The 14,373-nt window shown below is 38.9% G+C and overlaps 1 protein-coding gene across 1 annotated transcript in view; it reads left to right on the top strand.

Annotated features, from left to right (window-relative positions):
- Positions 1 to 14,373, top strand: part of pdzk1 (PDZ domain containing 1) — a 19,444-nt gene continuing 5,071 nt past the window's right edge. Inside the window, exons 1-7 of the mRNA XM_057853111.1 lie at positions 1 to 190; positions 4,399 to 4,615; positions 4,687 to 4,900; positions 9,178 to 9,510; positions 9,578 to 9,774; positions 11,981 to 12,217; positions 12,281 to 12,601. Coding sequence (XP_057709094.1) covers positions 4,409 to 4,615; positions 4,687 to 4,900; positions 9,178 to 9,510; positions 9,578 to 9,774; positions 11,981 to 12,217; positions 12,281 to 12,601 — 1,509 coding nt within the window. The 5' untranslated portion in view covers positions 1 to 190; positions 4,399 to 4,408. The remainder of the gene's footprint in view (positions 191 to 4,398; positions 4,616 to 4,686; positions 4,901 to 9,177; positions 9,511 to 9,577; positions 9,775 to 11,980; positions 12,218 to 12,280; positions 12,602 to 14,373) is intronic.

A 14,373-nucleotide genomic window follows, 5' to 3' on the forward strand; every position in this document is an offset into this window, starting at 1 on the left:
ACCTGCGTAACCATCTCAAGGGCGACTTTATGGATCCAGCATTCTTTCCAAGACACTCCTTTTACGCAGTTAAATAACTCAACCTTTAGGTTCACCTTCGTCCTGTCATTCCCATGGAGGGGAAAAAAAAAAAACTGGACAGGTGATCGCTTGCTTTTGGGACGGCGACTGAGTAAAGACGTGACTTTCGGTGAGTTGTTTCTTTTATTAAAACATGGAGAATATTAATGTTTGCTTATCATTCGCAATTTGAAAACATTATTTAATAAAAATTCCTGTGTAAATATGGAGTCTGGATGTAATGGTGACTTTAATGATCTTGATTAAATTTACATTTACAAATACACGTTCAAAAGCATTGGGGGAATACATAAGTACAAAAAAATAATTGTAATAAAATAGATATTAGTAAGAAAAAATGGAAAATCCTAAAATTTAAAATACTTTTATGTATATTTGTGAAATGTAAATTCAGCCGTCAAGGTGGTAAAATGACTGACAAAACTAAATATTTGAACAACAGGTAAAATGTTATACAGTTTTTTGTATTCCCCTCAATTTTTTTAAATGTTTTTTTTATATGTTTTATATGTTTGTGACATAGTGCAGATCTGCAGTCATGTTAGATTCCATTTGTGTTTTAGTTGTAGGTAATTAGTACATACTTTTTTTTTTTTAAATACCTTTTTTTAAAATATATATAGTTCTTGGTATAGTTTGTCTTTATGTTTGATATTACACTGTCTGAGCTGCTGCAATGCCTGAATTTCCCCTCTGAGGGATTAATAAGGTCTTATCTTCTTAATTGTATTTTTAATGTTTTTTTTTTTCCCCAAAATGTATTTATGAATTATTTTCCATGTTTTTTTTTTTTTTTTTTGGTAAAAAAAAAAAGTATTGATCAGCACGTAACTGTTTTATCTGATTTTTTTTTGTAATACAGTCGCATAAAATTACTGGTTTTGCCATTTTTGTTGTATTTTATAGATCCCATTTTTTAAATGAATAGTCCACTTTCTAGAAAATGGATAAATTGATTTTTGAAAAAAAAAAAAAATAATAAACTTTTTTAGGTAAAAAAATTTGTCAGCTACCATCAATTGAAACTCTGATTTAAGAGTACAATGTATTATTCATGATAAAAGCAGTGTAGGTGAAAATATATATATTTTTTTTTAATTCCCCCTGAATTTCTAGGTTATGGAAGATTTTTAGGTGCTCATATAATATTTTTGAGAAAATTCCTTAAGCACAGACACTGAATGTTGTGAGTGTTGTTTTTCCAACTTTATCCATTGATTTTTTGTTGTTGTTTTTTTGTCATTGATTATTCCTTCAGTGCTTTTTAATCTATATTTGTTATATGTAAACTTAGGCATCATTTATTTTGTAATGAACTGTAATTAATGATTTAATGTCCCACTCCAGTTTCAACATTATTTTCCCCATTTTCAGAGGTCAAAGAAATTCGCAATTTTCATACTTTCTTTTAAATTAAAGTCATTTATACTACGTATGTGTTGCCTTGCACTTTAAAATTGTCCTTTCCCGTCATGTGCTTCCTTATTATGTAATTCCTGATAGAGACTGACCATTGACCGTTTCATCAGTGGCACGTGCCGTTTCTCGACAATAATAATATATGATATCAAATTAACTGGATGACGGTGGCAAAATAGTCCAAAGTGCTGCCTGACTGAAACCTGAGTCATCACCAAGAAAAGTGATTATCCATTAACTATCAATGCAAAGCTGGCACGGAAGGTGCACTTTTTCTCTTTTTCACTGCCATTGATGCTGATAGACTTCCAATCAAGTAGCACTTTTGATTATATTGCTTTGAATAATTTGTCACTTGTAGATGTTAGGGTTGTCAAAAGTATCGAAGTATCACTACTGGAATGTTGTATCCGGCTATTACCGTATTGGCCCGAATATAAGACGGCCCTGATTATAAGACGACCCCCTCTATTTCAAGATTCGAGTTTGAAAAAAAGACTTTTTGAACACCAAATTAATTTTATACAGAAAATAATTACAGTACATGCGAAACAAATGATTATAACTAGGGTTGTTCCGATCATGTTTTTTTTGCTCCCGATCCGATCCCAATCGTCTTAGTTTGAGTATCTGCCGATCCCGATATTTCCCGATCCGATTGCTTTTTTTTTTTGCTCCCGATTCAATTCCAATCATTCCCGATAATTTTTCCCGATCATATACATTTTGGCAATGCATTAAGAAAAAAATGAATAAAATGAATAAAACTCGGACGAATATATACATTCAACATACAGTACATAAGTACTGTATTTGTTTATTATGACAATAAATCCTCAAGATGGCATTTACATTATTAACATTCTTTCTGTGAAAAGGATCCACGGATAGAAAGACTTGTGACTTTGTATATTGTGACTAAATATTGTCATCTAGTGTATTTGTTGAGCTTTCAGTAAATGATACTGCAACCATTCAACCCAAATGCATGACGGGAAGTGGAACCATGACTGTGCGTAGTGCTACCAATTGATATATCTTCTCTGCGTTGGGAAATAACATAAGGTGTTAAGAAAAAGATCAATTGCTGCCTTGCTTCCCCACATTGCTTCCCATGATATTTCTAATCGTAGGGAGAGGGATTGTAAGGCTTTAGCCTATTAAAAAAAAGGCTCCAAAGGCTGCCAAAATTCACTCTACTCATTTTATGCTGCCTTTTATCTCTCTAAATGGGCAAAACGGCGCCATTACAGATTGGGCGCGACAATGCGTGAGTTGGTCGTGCAACGCATGCATTAATTGCGTTAAATATTTAACATGATACATTTTTTTTTTAATTAATTGCCGCCGTTATCGGGATAAATTTGATAAGCCTAAACTAAAGACTCTGGATGAGTGTAACATATTATGTTTGTAACGTTAAATACAATGAGAAAACGATTTAATTTTAAAAAATACACACATATATACATATATGTATATATTAGGGCTGTCAAAATTATCGTGTTAATTAATTTTTTTAATTAATCACGTTAAAATATTTGACGCAATTAACGCAGATGCCCCGCTCAGAGAGTTTTAAATGACAGTACACATTGAAACGCTCAATTGTTGTGTTTTATGGAGTTTTGCCGCCCTCTGCTGGCGCTTGGGTGCGACTGATTTTATAGGCATCCATGAGCATTGAGTAAGTAATTATTGACATCAACAATGGCGGGCTACTGGTTTATTTTTTGATTGAAAATTTTACAAATTTTATTAAAACGAAAACATTAAGAGGGGTTTTAATATAAAATTTTTCTAACTTGTACAACATTTTTCTATTAAGAACTACAAGTCTTTCTATCCATGGATCGCTTTAACAGAATGTTATTAATGTTAATGCCATCTTGTTGATTTATTGTTATAATAAAACAAATACAGTCCTTATGTACCGTATGTTGAATGTATATATCCATCTTGTGTCTTTCCATTCCAACAATAATTTACAGAAAAATATGGCATATTTTATAATTTTTAAGTTGTAATTAACTCGATTAAAAATTTTAATCGTTTGACAGCCCTAATACATATATATATATATATATATATATATATATAATTTTTTTTTTTTTTTTTTTTAAAAAGGCATGGCCGATTCCGATACTTTGAAAATGACGTGATCGGACCCGATCGATCGGCATCGACATCTCTAATTATAACAATGTATTTGAGAGAAAAAGCATGTTATTTTGTCTCATTCAAATCTTAATATCTGAACATTTAAACATGTAAGCTAAAGTGCAATGACATTTGTAAATGAATAGCTTCTGGTTTTTGAAATGTAAATAAACCAATCTATTGTGATAAAACAACAAAATTGCAATAACTGCATTAACCATCAAAGTGAAGTCTAACTGTAGCTGTAGTCTTGAAACAAATCTGAGTAAGGAAAAACATTGCAATAAAACAATGCAAACTGGTTAAACTTGAGAGTAGCGGAGATTTGTCATGACAGAACATCGCTTCAATGATATCTGGCGCCATCTAGTGTCGTGAATGGGGAGAGTAGCTGAGATCTCTCATGACAGAACATCCCTTCAATGATATCTGGCGCCATCTAGCATCGTGAATAGGTATAACGTCTAGACCGCGAATATAAGACGACCCCCTCTTTTTGTGTCTTATTTCAATGCAAAAAACACAGTCTTATACGGTATATCTGAGTGCAAAAGTATCGATACTCATTTATTTGTTTGTGCACGGCAACAGCCGAAATGTCTTGTTATGGGGTAAATTTGATTTTGCACTACTCTTGATAGTAATGGTAATGGAGGAATTTTTTGCATTCACCGTCAATGGAAACTAATAAGTTAAAGACTTGAAGGGTCCCCTTAATTTATGGTGTCATTGTTGTAGGTGACAGAACATGGCCGTGTACAAGCCAAAGGTGATTTCTCTAACCAAGAGGCCCGGTCAGACGTTCGGCTTCTACTTGAGGTTGGAGCACGGTGAGGAAGGTCACCTGATCCGCTGCCTGGAGATGGGAGGTCCGGCCGAGCTGGCCGGCATGAAAGACGGGGACCGCGTTCTCAGAGTCAACGGCAAATTTGTCGACGGGCTTTCCCATTCGGAGGCGAGTGAGTTTGTTTCATATCATGTACGCTTTCTGGGCGAAAGTCTCACACATTGGTTCCACTGGGTCAGGTGGTGGAGTTGGTGAAAAGCAGCGGGGCGACCGTAGCCTTCCACACACTGGACGAAGCTTCCTATAAGCACGCCAAGTCGCAGGGGGTGAACCTGGAAGAACCTCAACCAACGCCTGCTTTCAACGGTGTGGGGCATCAAGCTCCAAAAGCAAGACTCTGCTACCTGGTTAAATCTGGGGCAGACTATGGTTTCTCCCTTCGTTCAGTCAAAGGTGACAACACCTAACTAACTGAGTTATTTTACATCAAGTGCTCTGTCCACTGTTAAAAAAACTTTAGAGATGCCACATGTAAAGTTGTCAGAGATATTGCCATAATTTTCAGACTATAAACTTATACTTTTTAGCCTTGCCTTGAGTAAGGTCTCAAAAACTTACTTTGTTCTTGTTCTTGGGGACGACACTAACAAAAATTGATACTCCTCTGTTATTTGTGGATGGATCAAAATGAAATTTGGTAGGTACAGTTGTGGTCAAAAGTTTACATACACTTGTGAAGAACATAATGTCATGGCTCTCTTGAGTTTCCAGTTATTTCTACAACTCTGATTTTTCTCCGATAGAGTGATTGGAACAGATACTTCTTTGTCACAAAAAACATTCATGAAGTTTGGTTCTTTTATGACTGATCACTATGAGTGATCAAATCTGCTGGGTCAAAAATATACATACATGGACCTGAAAAAGCGAATCATTGACTTGAACAAGTCAGGAAAGTCACTTGGAGCCATTTCAAAGCAGCTGCAGGTCCCAAGAGCAACAGTGCAAACAATTGTTTGTAAGTATAAAGTGCATGGCACTGTTTTGTCACTGCCACGATCAGGAAGAAAACGCAAGCTATCACCTGCTGCTGAGAGAAAATTGGTCAGGAGGGTGAAGATTCAACTGAGAATCACCCAAAAGCAGATCTGCCAAGAATTAGAAGCTGCTGGAACACAGGTGTCAGTGTCCACATTCAAGCGTGTTTTGCATCTCCATGGACTGAGAGGCTGCCGTGCAAGAAGGAAGCCCTTGCTCCAAAAGCAGCACCTTAAGGCTCGACTGAAGTTTGCTGCTGATCACATGGACAAAGGTAAGACCTTCTGGAGGAAAGTTCTGTGGTCAGACGAAACAAAAATCGAGCTGTTTGGCCACAATGCCCAGCAAAATGTTTGGAGGTGAAAAGGTGAGGCCTTTAACCCCAAGTACACCATGCCTACCGTCAAGCATGGTGGTGGTAGTATTATGCTGTGGGGCTGTTTTGCTGCCAATGGAACTGGTGTGTTACAGAGAGTAAATGGGATAATGAAGAAGGAGGATTACCTTCCAATTCTTCAAGATAACCTAACTCATCAGCCCGAAGATTGGGTCTTGGGCGCAGCTGGGTGTTCCAACAGGACAATGACCCCAAACACACATCAAAAGTGGTAATGGAATGGCTAAATCAGGCTAGAATTAGGGTTTTCGAATGGCCTTCCCAAAGTCCTGACTTAAACCCCATTGAGAACTTGTGGACAATGCTGAAGAAACAAGTCCATGTCAGAAAGCCATCAAATTTAACGGAACTGCACCAATTCTGTTAAGAGGAGTGGTCAAAGATTCAACCAGAAGCTTGCCAGAAGCTTGTGGATGGCTACCAAAAGCACCTAATTGAAGTGAAAATGGCCAAGGGACATGTTACCAAATATTAGCGCTGCTGTCTGTATATTTTTGACACAGCAGATTTGATCACTTTTTTCTGTTCACCCATGATAAAGTCATAAAAGAACCAAACATCATGAATGTTTTGGTGACAAAGAAGTATCTGTTCCAATCACTCTATCAGAGAAAAATCAGAGTTGTAGAAATAACTGGAAACTCAAGAGAGCCATGACATTATGTTCTTCACAAGTGTATGTAAACTTTTGACCACAACTGTATATTCTTGGCATGTAAATACACTGATCCTTGGAGCCTGATTTTTGTTTTATCTTAAGACTTATTAATTACATTAATTAATTGTGGAATTACATTTGGGGGAATCACAATGAAATTTGGTAGGTACATTACAGTGGGGGAAATAAGTATTTAGTCAACCACCAATTGTGCAAGTTCTCGTACTTGAAAAGATTAGAAAGGCCTTTAATTGTCAACATGGGTAAACCTCAACCATGAGATACAGAATGTGGAGAAAAAAAACAGAAAATCACATTGTTTGATTTTTAAAGAATTTATTTCCAAATTAGAGTGGAAAATAACTTTTTGGTCACCTACAAACAATCAAGATTTCTGGCTGTCAAAGAGGTCTACTTTCTTCTCACGAGGTCTAACGAGGCTCCACTCGTTACCTGTATTAATGGCACCTGTTTTAACTCATTATCGGTATAAAAGACACCTGTCCACAACCTCAGTCAGTCACACTCCAAACTCCACTATGGCCAAGACCAAAAAGCTGTCGAAGGACACCAGAGACAAAATCGTAGACTTGCACCAGGCTGGGAAGACTGAATCTGCAATAGGTAAAACGCTTGGTGTAAAGAAATCAACTGTGGGAGCAATTATTAGAAAATGGAAGACATACAAGACCACTGATAATCTCCCTCGATCTGGGGCTCCATGCAAGATCTCACCCCGTGGCGTCAAAATTACAACAAGAACGGTGAGCAAAAATCCCAGAACCACACGGAGGGACCTAGTGAATGACCTACAGAGAGCTGGCACCACAGCAACAAAGGCTACAATCAGTAACACAATGCGCTGCCAGGGACTCAAATCCTGCACTGCCAGACGTGTCCCCCTGCTGAAGAAAGTACACGTCCAAGCCCGTGTGCGGTTCGCTAGAGAGCATTTGGATGATCCAGAAGAGGACTGGGAGAATTTGTTATGGTCAGATGAAACCAAAATAGAAGTTTTTGGTAGAAACACAGGCTCTAGTATTTGGAGGAGAAAGAATACTGAATTGCATTTGAAGAACACCATACCCACTGTGAAGCATGGGGGTGGAAACATCATGCTTTGGGGCTGTTTTTCTGCATTGGGACCATGACGACTGATCTGTGTAAAGGAAAGAATGAATGGGGCCATGTATCGAGAGATTTTGAGTGTAAATCTCCTTCCATCAGCAGGGGCATTGAAGATGAGACGTGGCTGGGTCTTTCAGCATGACAATGATCCCAAACATACAGCCAGGGCAACAAAGGAGTGGCTTCGTAAGAAGCATTTCAAGGTCGAGCAGTGGCCTAGCCAGTCTCCAGATCTCAACCCCATAGAAAATCTGTTGAGGTAGTTGAAAGTCCGTGTTGTCCAACCACAGCCCCAAAACATCATTGCTCTAAAGGAGATCTGCATGGAGGAATGGGCCAAAATACCAGCAGCAATGTGTGAAAAGCTTGTGTCCGTTATTGCCAGCAAAGGTTACATAACAAAGTATTGAGATGAACTTTTGGTACTGACCAAATACTTATTTTCCACTATGATTTGCAAATAAATTCTTTAAAAATCAAACAATGTGATTTTCGGGGGGTGTTTTCCACATTCTGTCTCTCGTGGTTGAGGTTTACCCATGTTGACAATTACAGGCGTCTCTTATATTTTCAAGTGGGAGAACTTGCACAATTAGTGGTTGACTAAATACTTATTTGCCCCACTGTATATTTCAGGGATCAGTGTTGTTTTTGGCAGCTCTTTTAATTTTCGTCTTAGTCTTATGGACGAAAATACTTATGCCATAAAATTCGATTAAAATATAGTTTGGGAGGTGCAAGAAGTGTACAGTTTTGACCATTATGGTGTAATTTTACCATGTCATACTGAATAAATGCATTTTTAATATTTCATATTCCATTTAGCACAAGACTGTTATTTGTCATGACCACCCCATTTATTTAGCAATTGGGGGAAAAAAATACTTCGATAAAAAGAATATCCTGTAAAAATATTGGAGCAGACAAACTGAAACAATGACATTTTGTGGCTCTGATTGTCGAATTTTCCTCGTTGTGAATAATTCCCCCTCAATGGGCTGAATTCTAAATCAGGGGAAACCATGACCCTCCCGACGTAATCCTCCTGTTGGGGACGCTAGAGCCCTATAATGTGTAGGCGTGGCCAAACAGCAGATTAAAAAACTAATTTCTCGTCATCTGCGCTTTGCCAAATTGTTGTATATAGTCGAATCATCTCAATATATAAATCTAATTCACATAATAATGCTATTTAAGACCTTTTTTATCCTGTCGTAGGCACTTTAAGCCTGTGTGTGACACGACCAAACACTTCTAAAATGTGTGCTAACTACACATACGATAAGAAAATAACACACATTGTGAACTTATGATGAAAACTATGGAGAATTTTCGTCTCGTTCTCGTCTTGTCAGACGACAACTGGCATCCATCTCGTTATGTTTCCAAAGTCTCCACGTTTTTAGCTCGTCATTGGGACGTCATCGTCATGAAAAAAATGTTCGTTGACGGAATATTTTCGTTATCGTCTATTTGCGTTAATAGCACTGAAACGTGATCCTTTTTCAGGCGAGCAAGGCGTGTCCGTGACCGAGGTGGTTCCCGGAGGCGTGGCGGACCGGGCCGGCGTCAAAACCAATGACCGCCTCTTGGAAGTGAACGGCGAAAACGTCGAGAAAGACACGCACGAGCGCGTGGTGGATAAAGTCAAGAAGGCGGGCAAGAGCCTCATGTTCCTACTTTCCGACGCAGAAACAGACCGCTACTACCACAACCTGAAAATGAAGGTCGGCACTAGCTCTGCTACTACCGAGTGCCTGCCTTGCCAGCCTCGCATCGTGCAGTTGACCAAAGCGCCCAGCGGATACGGCTTCCTTCTCCGGGAGGAACCGGACATGACAGGCAAGTGCGTTGCATTCCGTCATCGTCGTGGAGACACACACGGCTGACCCTGAACTCGTCTGTGTAGGTCACGTGATCACCGAGATAGACAAAGGCAGCCCGGCTGAGCGTGGAGGTCTGAAGGACAAGGACAGAGTAGTGGCTGTGGATGGCCTACAGGTGGACGCGTACACTCACGAGCAAGTGGTGGACGCTATCAGGCAGAGCGGCAATAAATGCTGCCTCCTAGTGGTGGACAAAGACACGGACCTCATGTATGCTCAGGTGAGATGGTGCTAGGGCGCAGTCATAGCCGCTGGTAGATGTTCGATCCTTTCAAATAAAGTCTATTCTATTCTGTTCTATTTTATAAATTGGAAGACTACCACTAAGGATTGATTTAATAGTTGATTAATTACCGATCATGTTTGCGTTGAGTCGACTAATAAATGCATATATAAGTCATGTTATATGCATTTTAACTAGAAATGTGCAAGTTGGGACTTGTATGCCTACCTCATCAGGACTGCATAAATCAGAGTATTTTTTTTTCTATTAAAAAAAGATACGTGAATATACAATTTAATTTTCAATTACTGAAAAAAAGATTTTTAATTGAAATATTAAAAATATAATAGTACTGTTTTTCCTTGTTTTATTAAAAATGCCAAATAAATGGGGTAATATTTACCATCGACTTCACCATCAGTTGACGGGAAACGGGGCACGGGGCCGCTCCGTAGGAGGCCTATTTTCAAAAGCTTAAAATTCAAATATTTTCAAATCCAAAAACGCTAGCGACCTAAAACCTAAACAGGCACCAACAAGTCCTTCCCTAATGAAATCCTGATTATTTATTTATTATATAAATATAACAAAACTTTTAAAAATGACTATTAAATTCTCAGATTTTACACGAGATGCACAAAAATACCAAATGCAGAGATAACCACCTAAATTTTCAGGATCAATAGCAATGTTTAACATATCATATAGGTTTTTGCCCGAAATAGCATCTTAATTTTTTTTTAATTTAGTGCAATTTTGACATGTTTTAGACAGCTAATAAATCATTCAATTTTCACATCAGAAACTTAATACTTGAGGAAAGCATACAGAATCATCTTAATTTTACTCAACAAAAGCAAATTTTGCATCTTCCTACATACAATCACAACTTATTTAGGTTGAATTCCGATGTCACTATTGCTTCATTGTGGCAAGGGGGCAAAACACGTTGATGACCCCGAAACGCAGTGACAGCAATAAAATCAATTTACAAGATATATGCTCAGATAGTAGCTTAGCCCATGCTCGTACATACTGGCATCCCATCTGTGTGTGCATGGGCGTGCATGTGTGAGCCGTGAGATTTTCTGTCTTACCTAGTGGAGAAGAAGATGCTGCCTTTTTGACTGAATATTCCAGCCAGAATCTGTCCTCAGGTGGTTTTGACTAAGCAAAACAATTGGCTTTCTCAAAGGTGCTAGTCACATGATGTGTTCGAAAAATAGTTTTGACCCATATAAAAAATATATATATATTCATTTCATTCATTTTTGTTGTTGTTTTTTTTTTATTGCTTTACAACTTTTATAGACAACATTTTACCGGGAAAATCCTATTTTAAATTCATATATAGTATAGGAAAGTCATTTACATGCAATGATATTTTTAGGCCACTGGGGGGCCCCACTTAATCTCCGCGTATGTCTGGCCCTCGTCGTTTTAGATTGAAATGTTACATAAAATAAAACACGTAAAAGCCCAAAAAATTTTGTATTGACACAGAAATGTCCAAATTACTGTTTTTTGCCCCAAAAATGGTCAGTTGGCTGAAAATTACCTGATTATTAAAGTTGTGTATGGATACAAAGCCCATCATGGCGGCCAACACAAACAAAGCTTTATAAGTTGAAATTTCTTGTAAATTAATGCGTAAATCCCAAAATTTCTATAATGTATGAACGTAAAACAGTCTAGATTCTTGGTTAAAAGCAAAAAAAAAAACGGGCAGTTATCATTCATTTTACATTAGTATTTCAAGCTAAAGTTAGGCAATTTTTTTCCCATTCATTTAATTTTTGTCACATTTCAAAGTGCATACATGGTACTATTTTATATAATAATTACCTTGAATCCTCAACCAAATCATTCTTTAAACACTCATGCCTGCTTGTATGCACTAAAACCTTCGTCCTGTTTCCAACTAAATCCGACACAGCGTATGTTTGAGTTTATTGCAGTGAAAGCTGCCACAATGCTCTGCCTGAGAAGCCGTGGCACAATGTCTGTAGGAGCTGTCTTGTCAACTGATAGTGAAGTCTATGATATTTACTATGAAAAGATTTGTACAATTTCAACAATTTCTCTATTAATTAATCAACTATCAAAATAGTCACTTTTATGATTGATGAGATGTCCAGTAGTCGATTCATTGTAGCAACTCAGTGGAGTGCAATCGTTTCACTCTTTGTTTGTGTCCACCCAGGGTAAAGTGTCACCCATGCTTTTCTGGGAGGAGAAGAAGGACACTCTTTTCCCGCCCAGTTACTCGGAAGCCACCAACTTCCCCGACTTGTATAAAGCACCCACGCCTGCTGAGGAAAGGAAGGACGAGGAAGAAATCGAGATTAAACTCAAGTTGTGTAAAATGGAAAAGACTGCTGCGGGATTTGGTTTCCATCTCAACGGCATCCAAGGGGTGTTCGGACAGTACATCAAAGAGGTAAGACCGAAAGAAAAGCGGACGAGGATTTCAGATGATGTTACCGGTGCTCGTTGACCGCAGGTGGTGAAGGGTGGCGCCGCCGACGTCGCCGGCTTGGAGGATGACGACGTAGTGGTGGAGGTGAATGGGAAGAACGTGGAACACTGCACGCACGAGGAGGTGGTGGAGTTGATCCGTGCCACGGGAAACGAGTTGGAGATGCTCGTGGCTGCCAAGAACGTATACGAACGTCTCAAGCTCAGGAGGACGCCCATCACGCGGCAGCTCATCGGCGAGACTTTGCGGGCGCAAGTACACAGCCAAGATCGGGAATGCGAAGATCAGGAATGCGAAGTTCTGGAATGTGAAAATCAGGAAGTCGTGCTGCCGGCCAAAGCGAGGGTGAGTGAATTTTTCTATTTCCGACAAATAAGCAGAGCGGAATACCCATCTTGTAGAGGACAAGACGGGACACAGTAAATAAATATATTGTCAATAAATGATTAAACGTATCATTTACTCATTAACTGGGAGGCAGGTGGCAGCCAATGCCAGTTTGTGGGGAATTTTAGGTAATTTCCTGTTGATTTTGGGGCATTTATGGGGTCACTTTCTGTTCTCGATTATTTTCTGTTACACCCACCCCAGGGAGGCGTAAATGTTTCGCGCTCCCCCCAAACTCTCTCCCGCAACTTCAACTACTATCATTTGTCTATAAAATTAGTATCATAAGTACACCTCTGCCTAACACTGTTCCCTTTTTTCCGAAAATACAAAACTGAATAGAAGAAAAACGACAGTGTCATTGGACAGTGGGACAGTTTTTATTTTTGCTGCTCACAGTAGCACCTCCTTTGCAATGTTTGCAATGGTGTGGGGTTATTTTTTCACTGAGCATGCTAACAGTGCTCACTGTTTAATGATGTAACACTGACGAAGTTGACGATTGTTGGCAATATTCGGCACGTTTTCGCTGGAAAACAATCAAGCGTCTTATCAATGAGATTGGCGTCTAATGTCTTTAAGTGAAGTCTTAATTGATTTGGCTGCCAGCTGTCCGCTACAATCATTTCTAGACACAGTGAACAGAGTGGCCTTTCCTCGTCCCCCACTGTATTAAAAGTCCAAGCCAAAAGGCAAAGGGCCCGAAATCAGCGCATTCTCAGCGGACGGGGAGAACCGGAGTTGAGGGCGGTCGTCATGACGATCCCAAGCCGAAAATGGAACTTCTCGTTAGACACGTGAGAACCAGAAATGACAGCGGGCCGCTGCGTGAGCCCGGCCGGAAAACAGCGCACAGCTCTCTATATCACCTTGCTGTGTGCTCTTGCTTGGTTCAAAAATTCTGCGCACATTCTGAAAAGAGAGAGCGCCACTGCCACCGAGTGGATGTGCAAGTACACTTTATTCTAGTACGGCAAAAAAACTATCTTCCCCGAGGTCACATGTGCCACCCCTGGCATCGCTCTGTGCCCCCTGAGGGGGGGCGCATCCCACTATTTCAGAAGTACTGAGCTTAACAAAACAAGCTGAAAGCGCACGGTTGTACTTTAGGTGTCAAATTTGCCTCTTGCAGACATTTCGCCGGTGTCACACATTTTGGCAGAACATCGTTTTTTTTTCCCACTCTCGTCTCATCTCATCCCATCTTTCCTGTTCATTTTGCTTTTGCTGCTCGTTTTGTGAAATATCGACAGTGCTGTCATGCTCATTCATGGTCCACTCGGGTTCAAGTTGAAAGGGTTGAACAGAGTACATGTTTATGTCGCTAGTCATACTCTGGAAGCCCCGCAGCATAACCATGTGATGTCATTGCCGTGCAACATCAACAACAATGGCGACTTACTAGTTAAACTAATTTTACAAATAAAAAAATTGTATAACAACTAGTGCTGTCAAACGATTGAAAAATTTAATCTAGTTAATCATATATCAATTGTGTGATTAATCATGATTAATCACATTTCCCTCGGGATGAATAAAGTTGCTCTTCAGGAAAAAAAAATCTAGGAAAATACTATAATTGACTTGAATTGAAATGTATCATGTGTGAATGAATTAATAATTAACCAAACAGAGTTTTAAAATTTTATTTAACAACTCAGCTCGTATAAAATAAAAAATAAAATAAATTGTCTGTATTATACAGCAAAGAGTTTTAACAGATTAAAGTG

Source organism: Corythoichthys intestinalis, chromosome 12 (genome assembly GCF_030265065.1).
Source record: "Corythoichthys intestinalis isolate RoL2023-P3 chromosome 12, ASM3026506v1, whole genome shotgun sequence".
In the NCBI taxonomy this organism is placed as follows: Eukaryota; Metazoa; Chordata; class Actinopteri; order Syngnathiformes; family Syngnathidae; genus Corythoichthys; species Corythoichthys intestinalis.